The sequence below is a fragment of the Cygnus atratus genome, chromosome 3, assembly GCF_013377495.2.
Source record: "Cygnus atratus isolate AKBS03 ecotype Queensland, Australia chromosome 3, CAtr_DNAZoo_HiC_assembly, whole genome shotgun sequence".
Classification (NCBI taxonomy): Eukaryota; Metazoa; Chordata; class Aves; order Anseriformes; family Anatidae; genus Cygnus; species Cygnus atratus.
Genome location: NC_066364.1, coordinates 100,966,359 through 100,992,449, shown reverse-complemented (window position 1 = coordinate 100,992,449; position 26,091 = coordinate 100,966,359). Strand labels below are relative to the sequence as shown.

General features: G+C 35.9%; 1 protein-coding gene across 1 annotated transcript in view; it reads right to left on the bottom strand.

The window, feature by feature from the left end:
* Nucleotides 1–26,091, bottom strand: part of USH2A (usherin) — a 422,856-nt gene that overhangs the window by 198,887 nt on the left and 197,878 nt on the right. The window contains 2 exon segments of the mRNA XM_050709829.1: nucleotides 17,517–17,678; nucleotides 20,268–20,381. Of these exon segments, the coding sequence (XP_050565786.1) occupies nucleotides 17,517–17,678; nucleotides 20,268–20,381 (276 nt within the window).

Below are 26,091 nucleotides of genomic sequence, written 5' to 3'. Positions count from 1 at the left end.
AGTATATTCTGCTTTCTGTATTTATAAAGCACCAGTCACTTAATTATATTGACCCTTGAAGAATCAGCACTAATGTACAACCTCCTCTGGGAAGGTTTTATACTAGTGCTGCATCTTTCTCACAGATCTCCTGAAGACTGTTCTAGTATTAGAATTAAAAGAATTTGTGAAGCTGCTAAAAACAAGGGCAAGGAATAAAGGAAGAGAAGACAAACACAGGAGCACAAATAATTATTTTCAGGAAGCACCATAAGTTGCTGTTCTGCTCTCTATCCAGGAAAGTTGTTGACGCAATGGCATACGGACTAAACAACTTTGCTTCTAGCTGGCCAATAAATGCTGTTTTAGAAGCTATTTAACTCAGCAATAAGTATTGCTGGTTTTCTAAATTTCTCATAAAGGAATAAATCCTCATTGGAGCTGAGGTTTATAAAAGAGTTCAGGTAAGATACAACCTCATTGCTGCATCTGGAGAATTAAAGAGCATAGCATAAAACTAGGTATTACACAGGAGCCCCCAAAAACATGACAGTCATGTGTTGGCCTGTGTAGAAAAAAAGAAAAATAAATTAAGAAGTCATTTGTAAGAAGAAAAATGGAAAACCCTTCAGCACACAAGTGAAACAGAAGGATCTTTAATCATTTCAGTTTGCAATGATCTCAAAGAATTAATGTAGCTATTACATGCACGTGGTAGAGCCACAGTTCCACTTTTGGAGAAGTGGTAGCTCCAAAGTACTTAACTGTTTTAAACAGAACTATGTTTTACTAGAAAAGATGGAAAAGTCCTTTTTTTTTTTTTTCCCACATTTACTAACAGTTTCTCTTAATTATGCACTTGTAACTTGTTACTATTATGAGAAAAATCTTTCTACCATTTATCAGCCCAAACTCTTCTAATTCTGTGAGCCTGAACTCATCTCTCAAATACTACATTTTACTGTGATCAACTCACAAGGTCACATTAGTCTCTACTCCTGATCATTTTGTTTCTTTTCTTCTGTTCTTCTTGCTTAAACTATTAATTTTACCATTATCTTTGCAAGGTATATCACCCTTTTTTATTAAACATTTGTAGTATCTTTTTTTTAATTGCAAAGCTGGACTACAAGGATGCCAGTCTTTGATTTTAAAGCCAGGTCCCTGAGATAGTTACTACAGGTAACTCCAGACTTTGTTCTCACTCCCCCGTTAGGACACACTAGCTTGAAATGCTAAGGATGCTCAGATGAAGAAAACTCTACTCGTGGATTGCCACAGACCATATTGCTTAGGAAAAGTGGAAGGGGAGCATCAGATTTAACATTTAAATTTCTCTTTCAATCACTTACTCCCAGTCAATCTATCCTCTGTGAGTGCAAAAAACATCCCACATCCCTGAATGCAAGAGAATCCTGCGTGAAGCTCCTGGAACACTCCCTCAGCTAACATCCCTAAGCTGTTCCCTTGGCCCATCATCATTAACCGCCATCAGAAAAACATAGGGGCCTGGCTTTCGACTTTTCTTGCTGCCAGAATAACACACAGCCAATTAGTGCAAACATTCAGCATCAAATGAGAGTAATGAACTTCCAAGTTACGTATTTGTTTACTGGAGTTAAAACGTGCACTGTCTCCCTAGTTCACTCCAATTATAACAGCAGGACAAACACAGTAATCCTGAAGGTCAAAGGGAGAAAAACTCTGATGAGGACAGACCACGTTGCTTTTACCAAGCACATGAAGGGAAGTAATTGTGGTCATACCAATATCACTTTCTTAGTTTTATTTCTCTATTTGTCATTTATTTGCACATCAGGCTTCCTGACATAGACCCACTTTTAAGATTTAAATGCAAATTTCCATTCATGAATGCTTCCAGTCCAGTCATTGTATTGCTATCAGCTTGAAGGGGGTGGGGACTTGTTAGAATACATTACAAAAAGCATGGTCTTTCAGTCAAAGTTAAGCTCAAAATATGGAAGAAATTAAAAATATATATATATTTTGAACATTTTACCACTGTACTAATGTCAGCTTAATGTTTTCAACTGGGAAATAAATTTGCACTAGGTAACTATGTTGCAATTCTGAATATCAGATACCTGCTGCTATAAAACTGGAACTACTCTGGATTCACATCAGTATGACCAAGAACCCATTGGCTCTTTAACAGAAGTACACCCTGTACTCCCAAGTAATTTCAATCTTGCTGCAGAGATAAAAACAAAATTCAGATTCACCTTACAGTTGGTGCTAAGTTAATTGTATCAGGTCAAGAAAACTGCCACTTTTACAACCCAGTAAGGAGCACATCTGAATGTGCAGCCGTGGTAAGAGAAGCCAGTGAGATGGTAAGTTATATAAGAATATATGATAAGTAATACAGCAACTATTACTATCCATTTTGTATAAATCAATAGTGCAGCCTTATCAGGAAAAGCATATATTACAGACTGCAGAAATAAAGGCTGTCTGGAAAATGGCAATGAGAAAGCACAGGCATACAAACACTCTCTTAGGAATACAGTATGGAAAAAAAAATGAGAAAAGGAAACAAAGAAGATAACACACCATACACGTATATAAGTATGTAAGTGCTACATAGAAAAGCAATTAGGATCTTGTGTTCCCAAGAACTCCCCTTCCATAGTACAGGAAAAAAAAAAAAAGGACATCCAATAAATTTAGAAAGTGCAATTTTCAGCTAAACTCACTGCACTTAAAATCATGGAACCTCTACTGCTGACTGGAAGATTCAGCTTTACCTGTATAAATCAAATTCTGGGGGAGACACAGTAAATATCAACATTGCGCTTTTAAAACTATTTTAATAAGCATCACTGTAATTTGCAAATGTGAGGAACAGAGACCCTGCAAGATTTCTGTAGTTCTCTTATCCAAAGCTACTTAGAACTCTGCAGCACTCTTTTATTACTATTATTATTATTATTATATCTAAGTTTTCTTGACTAAGCAAACAAAACAGGGAGAGGAGGAAGGAAATTATTATCCAAAAGAAATATTTTCTTTGACTAAAAGAAAATCTACTAGTAGATTTTTACTTAATGAAATTGAATAGACACAGACACAGACACAGATTTCTAGGTTGGAAGAGACCTCAAGATCATCGAGTCCAACCTCCGACCTAACACTAAGTACTCCACTAAACCATATCGCTAAGCTCTACATCTAAACGTCTTTTAAAGACCTCCAGGGATGGTGACTCCACCACCTCCCTGGGCAGCCCGTTCCAATGCTTAATAACCCTTTCGGTAAAGAAGTACTTCCTAACATCCAACCTAAAACTCCCCTGTCGCAACTTTCGCCCATTCCCCCTCGTCCTGTCACCAGGCACGTGGGAGAACAGACCAACCCCCACCTCTCTACAGCCTCCTTTAAGGTAACTGTAGAGAGTGATAAGGTTGCCCCTGAGCCTCCTCTTCTCCAGGCTGAACAAGCCCAGCTCCCTCAGCCGCTCCTCGTAAGACTTGTTCTCCAGACTCCTCACCAGCTTGGTCGCCCTTCTCTGGACTCACTCGAGCACGTCCATGTCCTTCCTGTAGCGAGGGGCCCAAAACTGAACACAGTACTCGAGGTGCGGCCTCACCAGAGCCGAGTACAGGGGGACAATCACTTCCCTAGACCTGCTGGCCACACTGCTTCTTATACAGGCCAGGATGCTGTTGGCCTTCTTGGCCACCTGAGCACACTGCTGGCTCATATTCAGCCGACTATCAACCAATACTCCCAGGTCCTTCTCGGCCAGGCAGCTTTCCAACCACTCATCTCCCAGCCTGTAGCTCTGCTTGGGGTTGTTGCGCCCCAGGTGCAGGACCCGGCACTTGGCCTTGTTGAACTTCATACAGTTGACCTCAGTGTGAATATGCACACTAAATCTCAAAATACCATTTAAACTCAAAATTATTGTTTTAATCGACAAAATATTCAACCTCCAAAAATTCATCAAGAAACTTAGGACAGGACACTCGGACCAGATATTGGAATCTAATCAAGAAAAATATGACAATAACTGCTCAGAGTGGTATCAGCTAGAGATTACAGATTATAAATTTATAACCCTTATTTAGCTATGATTTATTTTAAACCTTCATTATGGGTAACTTTTTCCACTGTTTTGCACAGTTCCAATGCAAGATGATTAGAGAACAATTCTCACCATCCAGGCAAGGCATCATGTGATTTAAGAGTTTTGGCAGAAGAGATACTATTGCCTTCCAGGACCAGAGCAGCTCTGTATATCTGAATTATGGTCAGAGAATAAAAGATTTTCCTAAAACATTACTGTAGTGCTTGAACAGGAACAGTGGGAGGACTCAGCTTCTGAGCACCACTCCTAGACAAGACATTTTGCAGCAAGTTAAATCTGTTGGAAGACCACAAAAGCTGAGCTAGTTTTCAGTCGGCTGCAGAATTATCAGCATTGTAAAATATACTGTACTCCTATCTGTTCTCCTCTGTCCTTACCAGAGGAATCAGTCCCAGCTGTTGAGTCATTGATATGGTCAACATGTAGTTGGTGTAAATTATTGAGACCTCTTTTTGCATTTTTTTTAGTTCATTTGCTTTATATATTTTTTCAACACACACATAGTAAAGGAAGAAAAAAAAAATCCATGAAAAGCCCAAAGTTTTTTTCAACTTGACATGTTGCACTAGCCAGTCATGTTATGTAGTGTCAGTAATGTCATCAGATAACATAACTGCCACAATCTGATGTGATGCATTAAACTGGGATTACCAGAATAAATCATGTTTGTGGGTACACAGATCACAGGTGGTGCAGTCAGCAGCTCTGTATTATGGCATATCTATAGGATGTGCAGATCAGGATATAACATTCAGAGGCTTGTTCTCGTTTGTGAAGTGCTTTGCAACCATAACTCAATAGAAAGGAGCCACCAAACAGTTATAATAGCATAAACCATCATCAGGGAAAAATACAAATCGATCAGTGCCAGCGATATAAAAGAAAGAGCATGCATCTGTCCCCAGTCTCATAAATTCAGTGGTTGTTGCAGGCTTTTTCTGTACCCCACATGTAGTTTATTAATAACAATAACTATCATAAATAATAATAACTCAGAGTAGTTTATTTCAAGATGAATGTGCCTATTATCTGTTGGTCCTCTCCCTTATTTCTTACATCCTGTCTATATTCCTCCTGTAAATGGTGGGGAAGACTCAGTTTAATTTACTGTTTGAAGTTTATGCCCTTTAATTGGCAACAGAGTGCTATGCCAAGAAAGTTGTCTACATAGGCTCCCTGAAATACCTGCATATCTTAACTTGCATGTTAAGCTTGTACAAAGGAGGCATAGAATTTACATTTTACTGCATGTTATAAATAAGTAATAAGAACAGATTAGAATTATGCTTTTACGCCTACTAGTGAGAGAGAGATGCATAATTCACAAGTGGTGTGAATTAAGAGACTTTTGAATTTCACCCCAATCCTCTCCCGCTCCAATCTTGTGCATGTAGTACACGGTATATTTTTCAGTCCCACTGCTCCACAAAGGTGTGTGTTTGTTTTCCCTCCTTACCCTTAGATTTTGTAAGTACCACTCTTTTTTTTTTTTCTTGCAAAAAAACAACAGACACTATATCTTAGTATTCATGGTTGTGAGTCTCTTCGCTTTGTTACAGTATTGGTGTCATCTTTTCCAGTTTGCTTACTATACTCAGGGACATGACTGTAAGAGGCAGATGTTAACTCTCAGTGCTTTCAGAACGTGCCAGAATAAACTGAATTTTTCGACTTCAAAGAGAACACAGAACTCACAAATGGACCTTTGTTACACTTTGTAGTCAGCATGACATACTGCACCTCTAGTTGGGTCTCCTTAAAGACAGTATTTCAAGGTAATCTCTAAGCCCATTCATGTCTCCACCTTCTCTGCCAAAGTGTGCAAACTAAAGCCTATTGTGACCATAATTTATATGACATCACATGTCGGCCACGGATTTTGCAGAACCTGCTGCTTCCACCACAGTAATTCTACCTCTAAAAGCACTCTGTTACCTGGTGATAAGGTATAGGAACAAGAAATGATCTGAGTCTAGTTACTTGAATCTAGTTGATTGAACCTAGTTACTTTAATGTATTTTGGTTCTCTGGATGAAGCACTACTGTGCTGATTAATGTACCCCCCAAAGAGGCATCAGAGGCATCACTAGGGGCAGACCCTACAGTGAAAGAAGTCTTCTCATAATGTCTCCAAACCATTTCAAACTGAAGCTGTTTTTTTTTTTTCTCCTCTATTCTGTGTGCAAATATTTTTAATTATGCTCTAGCTATATCTGCCTTCTGTTTATTCTGCCTCCATCTCTGCCATGCAACCTGTTTTCATAGTTAAGCTAAGATGTCTCTCTCTTTTTTTGGTAACCTTCATCCTGATTTATTTATCTTTTGATTTCTTCAGTGTACCTCACTTTATTCTTAGTTTTCCTTGACAAACATTCTATGTACTTTGCCTGTAAACTTAGGAGAAAGGCTTCAATTATATATGTATTTTAATTCCCAGTACAATTTAACATTTTCACAATTAATTTGCAACAATGGTATTAAACCCCAATAGCTATTACCTCAAAACTCAAAACATGTTAGTTGAAACAAAAAAAATACTTTTACCCTAACTTTTAAGAAAAGCAACAGGCACCACAATTATTTAGATATGTAGGAGATCATTCTTACCTTTGAGTGAATGAAAAGGCTAGAACTCCAACTCATGAAAACACAAGGACATTCTTGCCAATTACATTAAATTATTATTCCTTGATCAGAAAAAAAACATGTAACAATATTAAAGTAATCATAGGTAAGCTCCAAAGTTGAAGACAGTATGAAATTTGACTTTCAGAAGAAAGCTAACCCATTTCGTACCAACATGGGTTACTTTCAACAATTGATAATTTCTTTCCTTTACGAAATTTCTCTTGGAACAGACTGGAGAAACTTTCACCACTTATGTGTCAATTGTATGAACCCAACTAGTCTACACAATGATCCTGGACAGATGAGCAAGACCATCATGAGGACTCAGAAGCTCCTAATAAACCAGATTATCTAGTTACATCTGAATAAACATTTCCACTGCATAATTCTAACAAAGGGGATGCAAAACTATTCACCCACTATTTTATCAAGAAAGCATTCAAATGTTGTCAGAGCTTCCACAAACATACACATAAACTTCCAAATGAGGAATATTCATTTTTATCCTATATGTATTTTGTAATACAGAAATAAATAGCAATTAATTCAAAATACTGTACAGATGTCTTGATTTCAAGATCTTGTTTGTCTGGTCTGAACACAAAACCTACGTTTAAACATGCTGTGTTTTAGCTGCCCCTACTGTCTATTCAGCACTGATTACAACTCAGATTTACACTGGCTAGAAAAAAAATATATAATAAAAATATTAAAAGTCTTCCCCAATATATTTGTACAAAAATGTATATATTTATGCATCTCTATTGATGGAAACCACAAATCCTCACAGAAAGAGCACAGAAGCTTATTGATTAAATTGATGAAATCACAAATTAAAATTATAAATTGTTAATGATAAACTTCCAGATACCAAAAACTGGCAGCATATTATCAGTGTAAAAATCACTTATTCTTTTGCATATGCAGACCATGAGCAGTGCCTCTCCTTACCAAAATGATTGAAGAGCACCGTTCTGAAATTAGAAATCCAGATGCTTATTTACACGTAGCCATAAACATAACTAGATGCACAGAAAAACAATCAAGATATGCATACTGCACGTGTATCTTACAATAAAGAAATGTGGTATATCCAACAGCAGCCATTACTAGAACAGTAATGATGTTTCTCATCCACACTTGCATTCATCTTAATTCCATGAGGATAAGCATTACTTAAAGTACACTAATCTGATGTTCTTCTTATATGTTTAGACTTATGTTCACTTAAATATTTTTGGCCATTCACTAGTTACTCTCCTGGTAACACATCACTGTGATTTCTACTCTATTTATAGAATAAAAAACAGGAAAATGTAGAGGGAAAAAAAAAAAAAAGAGAGAGAGAGAGAGAGAGAAAATCCCCATCAGTTTTCAAACTAAAATTTATGTAAAAAGCTTCAGTCAGAAATAGACTGTCATAAAAATACAGTATTTCACGGAAGACTAGTGTGAAGCATGATGGAGTTCAGTACTGACTAAAAGGTTATTAGGCTTTATGTAAACAATTAAGGTGATCAGTGTAGAAACCTCGGTTAGATATCTGGCAGCAATGCAAGAGGAAAAGAAGGATCCTAGAATGCCTTTCATGCTTTTTATGACATGACTTATGCCTTGCATACCTAACTTAGGAGGACAGGGAAACAGATTTTGAAAGTACAAGAATCTTCCTTCAATCATTCCAACCATCAAATATTTTTAAAATCAAACTTGAATCAATACTCAAAATACTCAAAGATCTGGACCTACAGTAATAGAAAAAGACATCAATTGATGAAGCATTTTATTAATGTCAGTTGAGGGAAGTTGCTTTCAAATTAATTGAAATAACAAGGCAAAAACATACGCAAATGTCAAAGATTCACCTTTGATAAAACTGCCACATTATAACATTTTTTTTTCAATTACTAACTTGCTAAAAATGTTTAATAATGGCTAATGACTCAACACCCACATGATCATTCAGTTAGTATAACTAAGGAAAAGAGGAACTCCTGGCTGGGGATCTTCAGGAAGTGTTACTGTGGTGTTACCTGCCTATACTTTGTCACCATTTATTAATATCCTATTAGTGATAGTGGAAGGTGCAAATTAAAAAGCAATACATGTACTGCTCAGACAGAATAATTATCACAGCTGATAAACACATAATAGCAGCATAGAAGAAAGTATCTGTCTTAAAAGAAACAGTGCTTGGTAGTTCAGGAGACCAAATGGTCCTAAATGAGCGAGGAGAAATATGAGCAGGTTTTCTGTGGCATAGGGAAAATGCTAGAGAGAATCTTCATCACGCAGCCTGTAATAACAAAAAGGCCACCCCACTCCTTCCAAGCCTATTAAGTTAGAGATAAGTGAGATAGATCCCTATGAATGGATATCAAGAGATAGCAGCATGTTTGGCCTTAGTCCATCTCTGCAAGACACATCACATGTTTATTTACATGAGGCCAGCATTGCCTGAAACTAAACATAAACCATTTACTGAGGGTGCAAAAATGATCCTGGCAAAAAAATCTCTAGGGAAAATAGAGATGCTTTTCTTTATCTATAAACATATGATTTGTAAATTGAACAAAAAACCTTGCAGCTTCTGATGCTCTTCTAAGTTACTTTCTTTAATTAAGGTGTGATTGAATGAAATCTTGACTTAAACTATATGCCCATGGATCTATTTTATCAGCAAAATTGAAAACAGAACAGAAGCCACCACTTTCCTTTAACCAGCTTCAGACAAACTATAACTGCCATACATGCTGCAGAAAATAAGGTCCCACAAAAAGTATTTCAGGCTATGAGCACAACCTGACCAAGAAGGCGTATTCCAGTTCTTAGAAATCTAAGAAGACCTCTCAGTATTTAAGAGGAAACAAGGATCACTGTGAGACAACTGCTTACAAAGAGGTCATGTCTTATAATAGGGCCCCACATAAAGTTCTTACTGATGAAAGAATGCAGAAAAACAGATTGCACCTTTCAGAAATCCCAGAGGAAAGCAGAAGATATAAATGACATTAGACCAGTTTGCCCAAGAAAGGGTCACACAGGCAAACATGGCGAAATAAGAATTGACTGTTGACTGCAGGGATAAAGTCTTGAGAAGACCTGAAAATCCACATGACAGTGCAGAACAGCAGAATACCTCCAAGATGATAATGTGTGGATGGCAAGCTCTTCCACTTGCTATAATAAAAATGAAGAAATAAGTAAATAGGTCATACTTAATTTTTACAAACAGAACTCAACAAACACTTGATTTAAATCTGTCCTTCTCAGTATGCATGGTTTTTTGAAGAGATCTCAGCATCCTTAACTCTGCTAATTGACATCTACTTCTGACACCTAATTCTGAAGACGTTCTGAATAATTCTGAACAATCTGGGATGTTAACATTTTAAATTTGTTTATTTGGTTTTAATTCTTGTAAAGTAATTTAGACAAGCCTTGAAATCAATGCTTTTCTTCTCTTTGTTTAAAAACCAGAGCCCATAGCCAGGGCTACCAGAACTGAAAAGAGGGAGAAAAAAAAAGAAAAAGAAAGAAAGAGAGAAAGAAAGAGAGAAAGAAAGAGAGAGAGAGAGAGAGAAAGAGAGAGAGAAAGAGAGAGAGAGAAAGAAAGAGAGAAAGAGAGAAAGAGAGAGAGAAAGAGAGAGAAAGAGAAAGAAAGAGAGAAAGAGAGAAAGAAAAAGAAAGAAAGAAAGAAAGAAAGAAAGAAAGAAAGAGAGAAAGAGAGAAAGAAAGAAAGAAAATAAAAAAGAATTCTCCCTATTCTACAGCTATCAGATTTGGAGAAGGTATTTGCTCCAGTTTGCATTGGTACCTGCAGAAGATTGGGAGGTACCACTCTTTCATTTTATAATTTGTGTTGCGTTTTAATTTTTAGAAAGTGGTACTCAAGCAACCTGAGAGCTCAGCAATTCCAGCAGGGTTAGCGTGAGTTCTCTCCTGGCTTGCTGTGTTACCCAAATCTGATCAAAGGACAAGGACTCCAGAAGCTTGTCCAGCTGTGGTTTTATAATGACACCATTAGGTTTTGCTCTATAATCAAGGTCCCTAAAAGTCTGTGTAGCTTCAGGCTTAATATCTGCGACAAGGTTAACTGAAATCTGCAGCAAGGATAACTACTTTAGCAGATTGTATCAGCAGGAAATATTTAAACACTATTTAAAAGGATTTTAAATAAGCAGATTTTATTTAACACTGCACTAATGCACTGCAATAGAAAATGATACAACAAGGCTGCTACAAATAAACATAATGCTTTTACCCTTACCCCACCACCCCCCTTCTAATTCCCCAGATCTGTATTATTAAGTCCAATAAGTGCAGCAGATCTTTCTGTCTGAAGCTGAAATACAGGGATGCCAGACTTTAGACAGCCCATTTGCCCTTTGGTTTTGTGCCTGCTGAATCTGCATTCTGGGTCTGCAGAATTAATTACGATAGTACCGGTCACTGGCAATGTCAGTGTTGCCAATTCAGGTGTATCAAATGTGCTTTCTTATACACCTACAACTTTTAGAGGAAGGCAGCTTCTTCTAGAAGACTGGTGTGCTCTGCCCTCTAGTGCTAGGTGCACCAATATATGTTTACTTAAATGCATAATTGGGCCAGAATAAAACCTGCAGAAGTAGGTGTTCTTTGTATGTCATCCTGTTTCTATATGCCTTATCACCTGGTTATCATATTAAGTCAGATTTAAGTGATGGGCCTGGAACTGTAGCAAGAACATGCAAATAAAAGGCACTGTGTCATATCTTGTTGGGTCACGTGCAAGACATATCAGATAACCAATTCAAACTGTTAAAAATTGAAGACTCTTTTCATTGCCTACAATAGTGTTAAATAAGTCTCTGCTTCACAGATAACTGAGGAATTCTGAAATTCAGAGTTAGAATATGCATAAATCTGTCACCAATGTTGTATTGGACAGCAAACCACTCTTTGCAAAACATTCTAGTAAAAGAACAGACATAGTTCACTTGGTGTATATATATGTATTACACTGCAACCTAGAAGATGGGAAATAAACTCATGCTAGAGGACTACAGAATTTTTAATTATTTTGTCCTTCAAGGCAAAAACTGTCTCTTTCATCTTTGAGTAGGACCTAAACCAAAGGAACACAAATCCTTAGGGTTGGAAATTGGTGATTTCAAAGATTGCTGTACCTCTGAACTATCTGAATAGTAACCATGAGAATGACATCTTAACCTAACATAATAAGTGTTTTCTTCTCAGTGAAACAGATTCTTGCAATTAACCTCTACATATAATTCCAAGAATTTTCTCCTATTCAAGTTGCTTTACTTTACAGTTAGTACAACATTGATATTATGATGGATTTTGCTTTTATTATAATGACCTTTCATTTAAAATAAGCAGTAGCCATAGGGATAAAAAGTACAAAAAAATAAGAATTCTTCAATAAAATGTATTGTGTGCATGGCTACAGTGTATTACTATAATTACTACAGGTTTATAGCAACGTGAAAAAATACGGGTACTAATTTGGGGTTCTCCCATTTTTTAAGTTCAGATACATTAAGCATGTTTTCACAGTTGTCAAACATCTGCTTCTTCCTCAGAGAAAAACAAAGCTCCCATTTTATCCCGGTTTTCTAGGATCAGCCTTTCCACATTCAGGTCAAATAACAATTTGAATAAGCTAAAGCTTAGTTTGTGTTCTTAGACTAAATTGTAAAGACTTTTCCAAGGCTCAGTTTAATATTTTACCCAGAAACCTACAGCTTGTCACAGTAATCACATTTATTTATTTATTTTTAACTCTTGGGGATGTAATTTAGGGTAACTCTAAACAACTTTAACTCAGCTGAGGATCTGCCCTTGTAGATTATAGGATCCCTTTCCTGAAATACTGAAAATTCTCTTCTCAGGTTGGCAGAGAAAAATAAGTTTCATACATCCGAGTGGTAAAAGAGTCATGATGAGAACCATTAGAATCTGCCAGGAAAATTCTAGTACTGCAAAAAATGCAGACATCCTCAATTCCAAGTTCTGTGCAAAAATAGATTATATATATATATATTCATAAAGTTATCTACGAAGTTGTTTTCCTTTGTAAACTGGTTAGATAATGCACACTTTTTCTTAGTCTGTCAAATGTGCAACATTTAAGAATAGGGGACCATTTTGACTCATATTTTTTTCTAAAGTTTCTTAGCAATAATAATTTATATTGATAATATTAGCATATTAGCTATATACATATTAGATACCTCTAGCAATATCAAAATATCAATGTTATTTAGGTCACATCTGGTCATTACTGTCTCTACTTATACTAAAGCTTTCTTCATTTTAGATGGTATTGGCACGACCAGCTTAGGTCACTGCCATCTTACTTTTCAGTATAAAATCCACCATGTTTTCTCTTTCATCTAAGCAGGTGGGAGATTTCTGAGACCAAGTTAAAGAAAAAAAAGAAAGAATAAAGAATATCTTGCTTAAGTTTAAAAACACTAAAAAAGCATTACATTAAGAGAGCTCCACAATTTAAAGTAGAAACTTCAGTTTTGTCTGTAAGTGTTTGGATGAGTCAAAAAAGTATCTTTTCCCCTCCACAGGAAAAATAAACTCAAGTTTTTTGTAAAATCAAAAGCTTTTCGAAGATCGGTGTCCATGTATTAAAAGAGTTTTGAAGGTAACTCTAAAAGTTATTCCATCTCCTCACTGCTGCTAGCTTGTCTCCACAGAACAGGGAGGTACATAGGTTTGGAGGGCAGAAACTCGCTGCTTTTCCTGGGCTGCAGCTGTTGTTCTTGGTTATGCTCAGTCTGCACTCTCAGACACAAGAACTGAAAGCATGAAAACAGGGGGCTGGATTCACTAAGCCTATATTCCACCTGGAGATCTCTGAAGGCCGCTACCAACAGGAAATATTAGGCTTCAGTGGGATTCAGGATGTGAAATAGCACCCAGATTACATGAGAAAGTACCACATAAGGCAAAAGCAGAAGAAAACAAACAGACAGTTCACAAAGGAGTTGTGGTACAAGGGCTAGCTAAATTTCAGTGCTTTATTACTCATAACAAAGAAATTGAATTTGTCGATATGGGGAAAATATTTAAAGGCATTAATGGATGATGGATGCCTAATAGATGCCCCTTTTCAACATGGTAAAGTGGACATTTGCCATATGTGCTTTTAAAGGGCTTCCCTTTTAATTATAGCTCAACCCCTAGAGAAAACAAACACTTGGATTTCCATGAAAATCAATGAGTATTTCAAGCCCTCAACAACTGTCAACAGCAGAAACTAAGCTAACAATATATTTGAGATTATGGTGTTGAAAAAAATATCTCTCCTCAAGTTACGGATTAATTAAAATGAGCGTAAACTGATTATACTTTCCATGGTCTGAATTGAGAGACAGTGAAGCATTAATTTTTAGACAGAACAGATGCCTTCCCAAAAAGAAAGGACTTAAAACAAAACCAAACATTTCAATAAATACAGGACTTCAAAAAACACTGAGAGAATTTATGACTTTCTGGTATAGACAAAGTCAGGAACTCATCTGTATATTTATTAAATTAGGAATATCATTTTGTTGAATGAATAAGAAATGTGCCAGAGACAATGAATTTTGTCTCTCTCTTTAGGGTCATTAATGTATTATGTTGTGGCAGTAAGTCACCAGCACCACTAGCATAAATGCTGAAAGGCTAAAATACCAAAAAAGCAGGAAGGAGATGTGTATAACACTGGAATGTCAAAAGCCCCTATTTTCTACTATAAATATGTAGCTCTCGCAGAAAAAAAAAAAAAAAAAAAGTTATACCTCTTTTACTTGTAGCCTGCAAAGAAAATATTGGGCTCTATAAGGAAGCAAAATGGTTCAACTTAAAGATATACACACATCTAGGCAAGATCTTGAATTGACCTGATTCAGAGTGACTGGGATTTCTACTGACCCAAATCCCAGCATTCTGGCTCACTTCTTCCCTCTCAGGCAGTGAGAAACTAGCAGCTAAATAAACTGGATCCAAAGAAAATAGTCTGATCTCTTTGCTGTGTCCAGAATCGGGGATGAGAGTGGCTACTGCACAGGGCAATATGACTTGATTCACTAGCCTTCTTTTCAAGGGAAACGCTACAAGTCTAGATGAAAAGCTGGGAAGAAGATGGAAAGAAATCATGTCCTAATGAACACCAGCATACTGGGGGGAAAGCTGCAATTCCAACTTGAAGAGACTTGCCCTTCTTGAAGGGGCTGGAACTGAAAGCCAGGCTGTGTGATGGCCAATGCAATTGCCTTCACTGGGTCCAATTCTGCCAGACTAGCTCTGTGGGCTTCCAGGACATTTCCTGCTGTAACTATCGTTCAGAGATTTAAATTGTTCCTTTCTTTTACACAGAGGATTGGTTGGAAATAAGCAAGATTCTCTGTTCACTTTATAACTTGTGTCTGCCTAAAAAGTTAATTGAAATCAAAGTTATAAAATGCTCAATAGGACCAAAACCATCAGAATTACACTAGAAAAAATATAAGTCATTTCTAGATACAAGCAACAAAAGCTCTTCTAGGTAGCTTATGAACCAGATGACTTTTCCTTAGAATAGTTTAGCTGAATATAACCTGCAATAGTTGACAAATCTCCATGTGATCATTCAAGACTTAGAGGTAAGACATCAGAAATCAGAAATGTAATTCATCCTTTTCAAAATTTTTGAAGGACATCCAGGAAAGTTATTTGAATGTAATTTCTTAATAAGCATTCATTTCAGCTATGGGCCAGAATACAATCCGACTAGAACATAAAACCAACCAAACACAATGTATTATGGTGAGCATTTCCCCAAATGTTTTACGTTCTTTGCCAATTTATAACCAGCTGGGAATTAACACACCAGCAAAACTACCTGTGATGAACATTCAATAATGATTTAATAAGATTGGAAGTACAACCATTTCTACTTCAAAATTCTTAAGAATAGTGTTATGGGATGGCCATAAGAGATTAATGGATATCTTGAAAAAAAAAAAAAAAAAAAAGATAAATTGCACTACTGGAATACCAGAAAGCTGGGTGTATGGGGGAGAAATTAATTGAACCTATACATTTGATAAATATTTTTTTTTCAGAAGAAAAATGTATACTAGTTTGAGCTGTCATTATGCTAACCTATATCCTATTTTTCATATTATTAGTAATACATAATGTAGTAGTTTATATTCAAAAATAAAACCAGAATGTATATACCTCATGTATTTATCCAGAAATACACTAAGGTTACTATGGTTACGAAAAATCCATTACCTTTGAATACAGAATGAAAAAGTTTGACTTAAAGTGTGCACTATTTATTACAGCGATCATCAACAGCCTTCAGGATGTTCTCTAACTGGATTCATTTTTCAGTGTCAAAACTGACCCACCACACCAGTAGCTTATGGCCTGTGCAAGGCAAAGAAATTTGAACTATATGAATTTTTAAATATGTTTCATACTAACTGAAGATGAAGAAATAGCTTTGAATTTTAAGGTCTTACATTTAAAAAAAAAAGTAGGGTCTTGATACCCTTTTTCCCCCAAGTTGTCCAATATAAAATGTTTTAATTTTACTTGTACTTTTTACCATATTCAACTTCTGAAGGGTTCAGAATAGTACTTTGTTTTGCTATGATACTTCCAGTTAAGTTTGTGTGTGTTTGTGCAATATGAACAATCTCAGTCCAAACAAATAGCTTGGATATTTAATTAGCTATAACACTAATTATTTTACAATAGGAAGTCAGATGATCACACTTCACTGTACTGCAAAATAATGGTCATATAGGTTCCATTTAATAGTACTGATATAACTTAGTCATTGACACACTCTATACCTGTTATTGGTAGACTACTTTGTTTAGGCTTTTAACAAGCAAGCTGAACATGGACAATTCAGGAAAGCAACATAATGGCTCTCTAATTAAGAACATCCACGGACAACAATGAGAAAAAAATATTAAATCTGTACGTTATTTCTTGTCTCCAATAGCTCAGAGATAACTTGTTTTGAGAGCTGGATGCTACGAGATGAAAAAGCTGTAAAACTACCAAAAACTTGACTAAGGTCCTGTGAAAGAGGATAACACAGAACAGGATTTAGATAATCCATGACAATATTAATGTTTGAGAGTCCCAGCAGAGAGTTCCGTGAAGAATTCTCTAACAAATGGAACCCATTGTGGTTTAAAGTGCATCCAGGTAATTTTTAATTTATTTTGCTTTTTTTATCTGAAATGCTTTAATTTCAGCAGGTAATACTTTGCCTGAAGTGCCTCTTGGTCATTTTTCACCAGAAATAACAGAGTTGGTGTTCACAAAGGACCTGCAGGGAGGATGAACGTTAGCACGAGAGGCTGTTAACAGGGTCAATATGGGAGCAGAAGAATTGCATAATTTCAACCTAAATGGGAAAATGTCTTGACACCAAAGCACTAATGACATCACTACTATCATGCTAGCAGAGATGTCAACTTCACAGTTTGGTCCAAACAGCTTAAATTTTTTATCTAGCCTGATTTCTGGCTTCCTCCACAATCAACTGGAATAACAACAATAGACTTTCTAAATAGGGTAACTGAGGGATGGCACACAACTAGTTCACATTTTAATTTTGCCTTATTGAAAGTGCAGTTCAGCACAGCTGATTCTAGGCAATATGTTATAAAAACCAGGAGGAAGAGTAATATAGTCATGGATGCAAAATTTAGAAGGGGTCAGATATACAATTATTCACAGCAACTATGAGACACCCGTCTGATATGCTACCTAGCACAGAACTCACCTTTTACAACATATTTGGTCCCATTTCCAAAATAAATTGGTATCCCATTCATATATAAAATATATTGTGTAATAATACCATTTGGTGTTTTTGGAGGGCTCCAACTCATCAGCAAGAACGTGGGAAAGGATATTGCTGTGGCTGGTTGCACATCTTCAGGGGCTGGTGAAAAAATACACTACATTTATATTATATATATTATATATCATATCATCATATTGTATCATACATTACATCTTATCACGGGAAGTGAGAAAAAGTGGGAAAGAGAGGGAGTGAGGGAAGGTAGTCTTAGCCATGCTCCTAAGACTTCACAAAGATAACTCAGAGAACAGATAAAAATTACTACAGGTCTGCTGTATTTTTAGCTTTCCACAAATCATAAATTATTTTAGTGAACCAGAATGATTTTCAGACAAGTTGAAATTTCTAGAGATTTTATGCTTTCAAGATATCACCATTTTGAAAACACTCCTATCACCTGTGAGGTGCCCTTGGAAACACAAACTTTTAGAAAAGATAAACTCTTTACTTTTTAGAAAAAATAATTTTGCCTGTGTATTTTTCCAGATAGATAACTCTAAGCATGGGGAGGGGTACATCATTTTTTTACGGTCCTTTTTTTTTTTTTTTTAAATACAAGTTAATTTCTTTTCATGTTTTTCATTCGTAACTACAGTGATTATTTTTTTTCTAATCACAAATGCAGATGTATTATTCTTATGCACTACACATTCCTTCAGACTTTTCATAATTCAATACACTTAGTACCACTTGTTTAGCATGGATTTTATGTATATAATATACTGTAAGTTGGCAATGGATAATAATTTAAAAGCTGAGTTCTCTCACCGTTTCAATGAGTTATATGCTAGAAGCATAAGCAATCCCACTGAATATCACAAGGGGAGCAGAACTCGGCCCTTAGTCTGGGAGGAATATCTTGTAATTTACAAGCTCTGTGCTGGCAATTTAAAACAATAACTAGCAGTGGCTGGCAATGTGAAAACAATATAAAGTAATGAATGTTTCAATAGGGAAACAGGGATAGCTGGAGGGTGTGATATGGTGTCTGTCTTCTGTATCATCAATTTATTGTTACTAAGAGCATGCAACAAGAGCATCCAAAAATAGAAATTCCACACATTGACTTTTTGTTCAGTTCTTCTAAGGGATAAAACACATGTTCCCTGTGGCTTTATTTGATCACCGGGAAAAAAAATAAAAAAATCTATTCTTTCGTAAAACTTCCCAGTATGACAGCACATCTGAAAACAGTGAATGTTTTCTGAAACATATAGAATTCCTGGTTTAGCAAGCACACTCACTAAGATGAGGACAAGAAGACGTACGCAGTTGTGCTTTTTGTTGTTGTTTTGGTTTTAATTACTATATTACACCAGAAAGAAATATAGAGCACTAAATAAATGTTAACATCACAGGGTCCATTAACTATTTGGCTGTCAGAGGCTATACATTCCCTTCGCTAATGCCACCAGACAAACTTGGTCAGTTTATTTAGAACTTCCAAGAGGTGATACTGGGTTTGATTTGAATGGTGCTGCTGGCAGTTTTCAACATGTTCACATCAAAATCATATTCTAGAGATGTTAGACAGGAATACTCAGGACTGTCCTCATCAGGAGAACACCTTCCACAATTCCTGCTCTAGCAGCAGTTCAACACTCTACCATTCTTCTGATCATTATGGTTGTAATTCACACAACTTCATGCTAAAATGTTATTTGGTTTATTCATACATTATTATTACCTAGTTTAAAAGAGAAAATACAGCAAAGAGCCTTGTTAAAAGTTCAGCACTGTGAGAGTTACTAGATAGGACTGTGGGAGGAAGGAACTTTTGAAAACTACTCAACATCATGGAAGATTAAACACTTCCTACAGATACAAGTCAAAGTCTTTTACTATTCTACCAGTGCAAATTTGGAGTAACTGGTTTTAACTGGATTAACATGACTTTAGGATGATGGAACCCGGAGAAGGATCTGACTTGGACTTTATGTTTAATTGAGAATGGAGTTAGGCATGTCACAGATCTTTTGGGAACATTTGCTCCCATAATTGATTTGCATTACACATCAGGCTAGTCTCTAAAGCTGGAACTAAATGTTCTTTCTTCCTGCTGTACTTCTCAATGCAGTCTTAGAAAACATTAATTTATACTCACAACCTTTAAGTTTGAGCCCAAAAACATATAAAAGAATTAAGGAAAGAGAGAAAAACTGAAAAGTGATTAATAAATAACTCAATCAGCATTTGGAGGTTTCATCACACTGAAGTAATTGTTGCCTATTGCTGGTGTTTAGCAGTTAAAAGAAACCATGGAAATCAACCGTTTGATTCTCAATTTCATACTGTGCCATACAATCAATTCTTTTTAGTCAGACTGTCTCTAGATTTACTTCTGAGCCCTAGTAAAATGAGGAAGCTTTCATTAATCTTTCAGATGCTTCATATTAATGACAAGGCTCTTGCATGAACAATGTAACAGCAATTAAAAAGCCCATTAATCTGCATTACAGCTATTAAAGATGCATGTCATTAAAGGGTATGGAGTTTGATTCATTTTCGCACCCCCCCAAAAAATGGAGCAATTATGGTCTGGCAATGCACTTTGTCATCAAATTAGGTTGGGGTTTTCCAGCAAATGGCTTTGCAGCATTTAGCTCTTCTCCTGTTTTATTATTCATGACTGAAATGTGGAAGTCAAGACCTTTGAAATTACTTTACCTTCTTGTGGAGTGGAGATGTTCAATGCATGCAAGCTCTCAGTACAGCCAGCCAAAGTGCAAGCAGTTAGGGTTACAGTATAGTTTGTGAAAGGATGCAAGCCTGTCAATATGCCTGCAACAGAAGAAAACAAGGTGTTATGCATGTACAGCCTACAGACTGATTACATACATGAAGAGAAGTAAAATAGAAAATTTTTCTGTTACAGGCATTCACAGCTAGAGGTAGAAGAGAAAAAAGATTTTAAGGTTTCATTCATATCATGCCACAATGTAAATTTTGCAAAATATATTATGAGAAAATTATGTTTTATTTCATTCTTAATAATTACGATGCAAATAAGTTTCTTTATTTATTCTCACTGTGAAAAACACAACTTCAAGACTGAGATGCACATTTTAATATAACAATGACAATAAATTCAAGTGTTTTTTTTTTTTCTTAGCACCTGCTTCGCCAAGTTTTTTCAGTTATTGACTTATTTTCTAACGGTTTTTTCAGCCTCCCAGAACATTTTTTTTAATGCTTCCTCTCCAACGTTGCCCCTAACTATTCATCTATAAACTCAAATTTCTTTTTTGTGTGAAATCTCCCACTTGTGTTCTGTACTTCAGTGGAAGAATATAGCCTATACATTTGCTATACTACTACAGTAACATATTTCAGGTGACAAAGTACTCAGAGATTTAAAGAAAAAAGTTGTATAAGCTTATGCTTTTTAAGGTCCTGCTTGCGTTAGTGAAGAGAAGTTGCTGGATTCCCACATATAGATCAGCAACTTGTGGATAAACAGATCACTCCTTGCCATTTCAGGAAGTTATGAAATATTTTGAACTGAAATATACAGAGTGATTGCATGGAAAAAAAAAAGTTTGACAGACATTTTTCAGAAACGCCAGCAGTTTTCATTTCAAAGTAGGTCCTACAATAAAGTAATATTGCAGTGAAAAGTAATTAAAAGAGCTACTTCATGACAAGTTTTATTTCAAACCCTGTTCTCACCTCAATTCTAACAGTTTTTGGTAAAATCAGTGGGGTATTTCAAAAGAAAACAACAACAAAACAGATCATTTTTATGGCACAAATGAGGTTATTTAGGAACTGTCCCATATTGGGATTTTCAAAGCTGTATCATTGCAAAAACATCTTTGGAAACAGCAGTACTTCAGAGAACCATAATTCTTGGCCAAATCTCTCATAGTAGGAGACTAAACCCCTTCAGCATTATGTGCACACTAACAGGTAGAAGAAATTAGTCCTTTTTGTTACTTTTCATTGAGTTACTATATACAATGCAACACAACTCTGGCTTTCAGTAGAAAGTCTTTGTTCCCATGTACACCTTTTATACCCACAAAAAAAAAAAAAGGTCTGTAGAATTGCATGCAGGGAGTTTATGGTTGCAGCATAATTACGTTATCTTCTGAGTGGAATAATCTAAGCAAATTTATGATTTCTTACACTGTGTTTATTAAAATGTGTGGTCAAATTGAAAACTTGAGGTTAGCTTTCATTGAATAAATTGTGCTTTTCTCTTTTCTTGTAATTAAAACAAAAACTTCAGCGACTAGCATTGCAAATTAACTTTCCATTTGAGTTTTTGGAGGTCCAGTTCTTCTATGCAAAAAGATAATCGGTAGTAGCAACACTCAGGTCAGAGTAGCTGTGCTAAACTCAAACCAGTTGATCAGAATCAACTCTCTCTAGTAATAGCTTTGATTTTGGAAATACCTACTTAGCAGAGAAAAACTGTACTGCCATCTTACGAACTAATGGAAATACAACAGGGAAGAAAAAGAATGCTGTGTCAGCCACTGCCCAAGCAAACGTGCCTGTAATCTTCCTGTAATATTTGGCAGAAGACAAGTATTTAAAAAGCATTCAACAAGCATTTCTAAAAGCATTCAACAAGCATAACACAGAACATGATGATGCTTCAAAACATTAGTATCCCACTAAAGCAGGAATACTGGAACCTACAGTGTATTCTTCAGTGCAGAAACATCACTGGTTTAAAAAAAAAAAAAAAAAAAAAAGTCTGTTTTGCATAAGACAATAGAATACCCTTATTTCCAGATCACACAGGGTTAAACATGGGAAAGTATAAAAGGTACTTTTGGAATTAACTTCAGCAAATAAACACATGCAGAAACCAAATCCTCTAACTGTGACATTTGCAGGTTTTCAGTTAAGAGGAGCATGCTATTGTGTACATGCTCTCCCTCTATTCACTCTGCTGTGCTTTAGGAAGCAATTTAGTTTTATTTGTACATTTAGCACTTGTAGTGTTTTTTTCTTATGAAGCAGTGAATTAATGCTCCTTGCATTTCCTGATGGAAGACATTCTTTAGGGTCACCAATGGCTTCAGGCATTGAGAGCCATGGTAGCACATAGAAAGCACATCCAGAAAGATGCTTCTAGCTGTAGAAGGTTTGGACTGGGCTGTTTGATTGTGCTTTTTACTTTGACAAAGTAGAAAGGTTTTATATGAAGCATCTGCAATGCAACAGAGTATACATTACTCAGGTAGGTTTGTGAAGGACAGTGAGAATTTGAAAAATAAAACAGATCAACCTTTTTGCAACAGGAGGTACCTGTTATTAAAAATATATATATATATATATATATCAAAGGCAGCAACTGAAAAAAATATTTTGTTTATCTCATAATTAACGTATTTCCTTCACATGCACACTTATACTATTTTCTCTCAACAAAGAAACAGATGTGTGGCATAGGTAGGCAATAGAAAGTGCACAGATTTTATTTACATACTTCAGCAAACTACTTTTTTCTCAGCTGCCAACCTATCTGTTTGGCCAGCATCCACTGTAATCTGTTCTCCTTCATTATGTTAATCTGTGGGCGGAAAAGATTTCTGTCATCTTCAAATCGCTTGTACAGCAACGGTAAACACCTTGGCCTGTCTGTAATTGGACAGGTGTCTGCATTGGTGTCACCCGGCTTTTAATTCAATTAAAGAACTGGCGACTCTGCTCTCATTACCCACTCATTTCCTCTGCACTTTGAGTCAGCCAGTGAAATTTACACTCGGTGCCTGACTATCTTAGAGCACAAAGTCAGCAGTCCCATAGCAAAGATCATCACCGATACAACATGAATTAAAAAACAGCAAAATAATTTTTGCAATAAAAAACAGTCTATAATCCAATGAAGATAGCTGACAGCTTTTAAAAAGTTTTCCAAACTCCTCAACTTGCGCGCACACAGACTGGCATCTCCTGTCTATACCCAGTAACTAATGAGCTGATAGTCTATCAGGCTTTCCAAAAGTAGATGCTAAAAAAGCAAAATTTGGCCACAACTACATTTGCATATATTCTAGTAATGTTAACAGGAGAGAGGTAGATAAATTGTCACTTTGATCAGGAGATAGAATTAGAGGGACCATCAATATTTAAGAAGAGGGTCAGCCTCCCACATTTGGGATAAGAGTCCCATTCATTCCATCTGCCACTACAGAGCAGCTGAATCCATTCAGACTTAAAATTTACACCATAGACTATGTTCCAAGCCTTAAAGTCTACACAGGGAATCAGAGACAGTAAATCATTCTAACACACCACTCCTATCTGCCCACTCAAAGAACCTTTGGAAATAAATTAAAGTTCTAACACAGACATTTTGACACAATGACCCCATGAAACTGAATAATGTCATTTGTTAAATATGAATGTAAAGTTAACAGTCTAAAAGAGTGATCTGGAATCACACCTAGAACATTAAGCCCACTTTATATGCAAAACTAGTATTTAATTTTCTATACTTTTATTTAAATGATCTTTAATTATTTGCAATATTTAAAGTTGAGGTTTAGAGTTCTGTCAGAGTAAAAATGCTAGGTTCTTTCTTGTGGATAAGGGATAAAAATATTGACATGGACAGTAGAAGAGGGTCAACAATGAGTTTATGGTAAAACAGACATTTTGACTAGTCACAATTAGTTGCATCTTTATAACCAATCCATGTATCATTATAATGCATACAGTATATAAGAATAGTAAATATCAAGCTTCTTTCTTTCATTTCTCCATAAAACTGACATTTCTTTTGTTCAGTACATCTAAAAGGGAAGTCTCATATTTAGACAGTTTCTGCCACAACATTCTGGCAGATTTTGAGTGGAAAAAACTAGTTTCTCATCAAGGAAAAAATACATATATTTTACTGCTAAGGTATAATGGCTAACATTCTGTTCTCAAACACTGAAAAATAGATTCAAAGGCCATTACTGTGTTTTAATAATTTCATCATCTAGTTAAAAGATCATTATAAAAGAAGTTGCTTCACTGCCCTGATCTGTCGTTCTGCTTTTTCGGAAAGTTACCAGCAGGTCTTCACAGATAACACACGCTTATGGTAACTTACAGAGTTTCTATTCTGCATAACAAATTTTTGAAGAAATATAAATTGAGGCAAGCTTTTTTAAAACACATTTAGTGAAGGAGCCTTCCCATAAAACAAAATTAAACCCACCTGACCCACCCCCCCCAACTTACACAAAAATGTTATTGAGTATTTAGTTTTACAGTTGCAACACAAATACTAAAGTTGTCTTCTTTTCATCCAAATAATAATAAATACATTAAGATGGTGGAAGAGGAACGTTTTGAAGTTAGTTTTGTTTTGTTTGTTTGTTTTTTACAGGCAAATATAGGTAACTTTAATTATAACCACTCACTACTTTCATATGAAGCCTGAAAAGTCAGCTCTGTTACTGAATATTAAGATTCCCAAAGTCAACCACAGAGCTTACCCACACAAGTTCCATTTGTTTCACACGCTGAGTGCATTTTTTGCCAGAGGGATTCTTTGCCAGATTTTTTCATTGCTTCCTCTCTAACACTCTACTTCAGAAGGACTTATTTTGAAGTACACATTATGAAATTGAAACAACACTTGACCTTATAGATGGATCTTAATGCCTTTTTAAGGTGTTGAAAAAATAATAATTACCAAATCCCTTCTCCCCAAACCTAAACACAACTTAGCCAACTTGAATGCCTGAGGTTGTACAGCATCTGTCTTACAAAGTCACTTGTGTGTCGAGATGCATCATTGCCACAGTACACTTAATCACAGTCCACTGACCAGAAAAAGAAGTCCTCAACTGACTTTGTGTTTTTGACAGATTGTAGCAAAAACTGTTTAAGTACATGTGTCTTCTACATACACATCTCTGAACTGAAAGCCTGGGCACATCAATCTGTCGCATACATCTGCATTTTTAAAGCATCTTCTACCATAAGCATAGTCTGAGTCATAAAATTCTGAAGAATTATTGAACAAGAGGGCACCTGTTCCAACTCTTTGCCTTATAAGAACAATAAAAGGTTACTTTGGTTACTGGATTTCTCTGGGTTGGAAGACCTTTCTTCCCAACTGAACAAGATCATAATCAACCAAGCACAAGCTCCACTGGCCCTGAGGATGCAGTTCAGATTGCAATGTTTCAAGGAAGTCTGTTACATTCTTCACAACACACAGCAGCTCTTTGGCTGCTTTAATTTGCACAAAGCCATAGCCCAACAGTCCCATTTTGCACCAGACATTACTTAGACACAGAGAGAAATGGTCCTATAATATCTCATCACTCTGTTACTCTTGATCTTTCCAGATAACACTGTTGTTGCTATTTTTCTAGCATATGATTAATTTTAAAAGTTTGCAGAGAAGGAAAGAGTCTTAACTTTTTGCAAAACTGAGTATGTCTATAAAAAAAAGATATTAATAATCTTTTCCTTCCTCACAAACATTAAGAAGTTGATTTCTTTTTCTTAATAAAAGTATTGGTATGTAGCT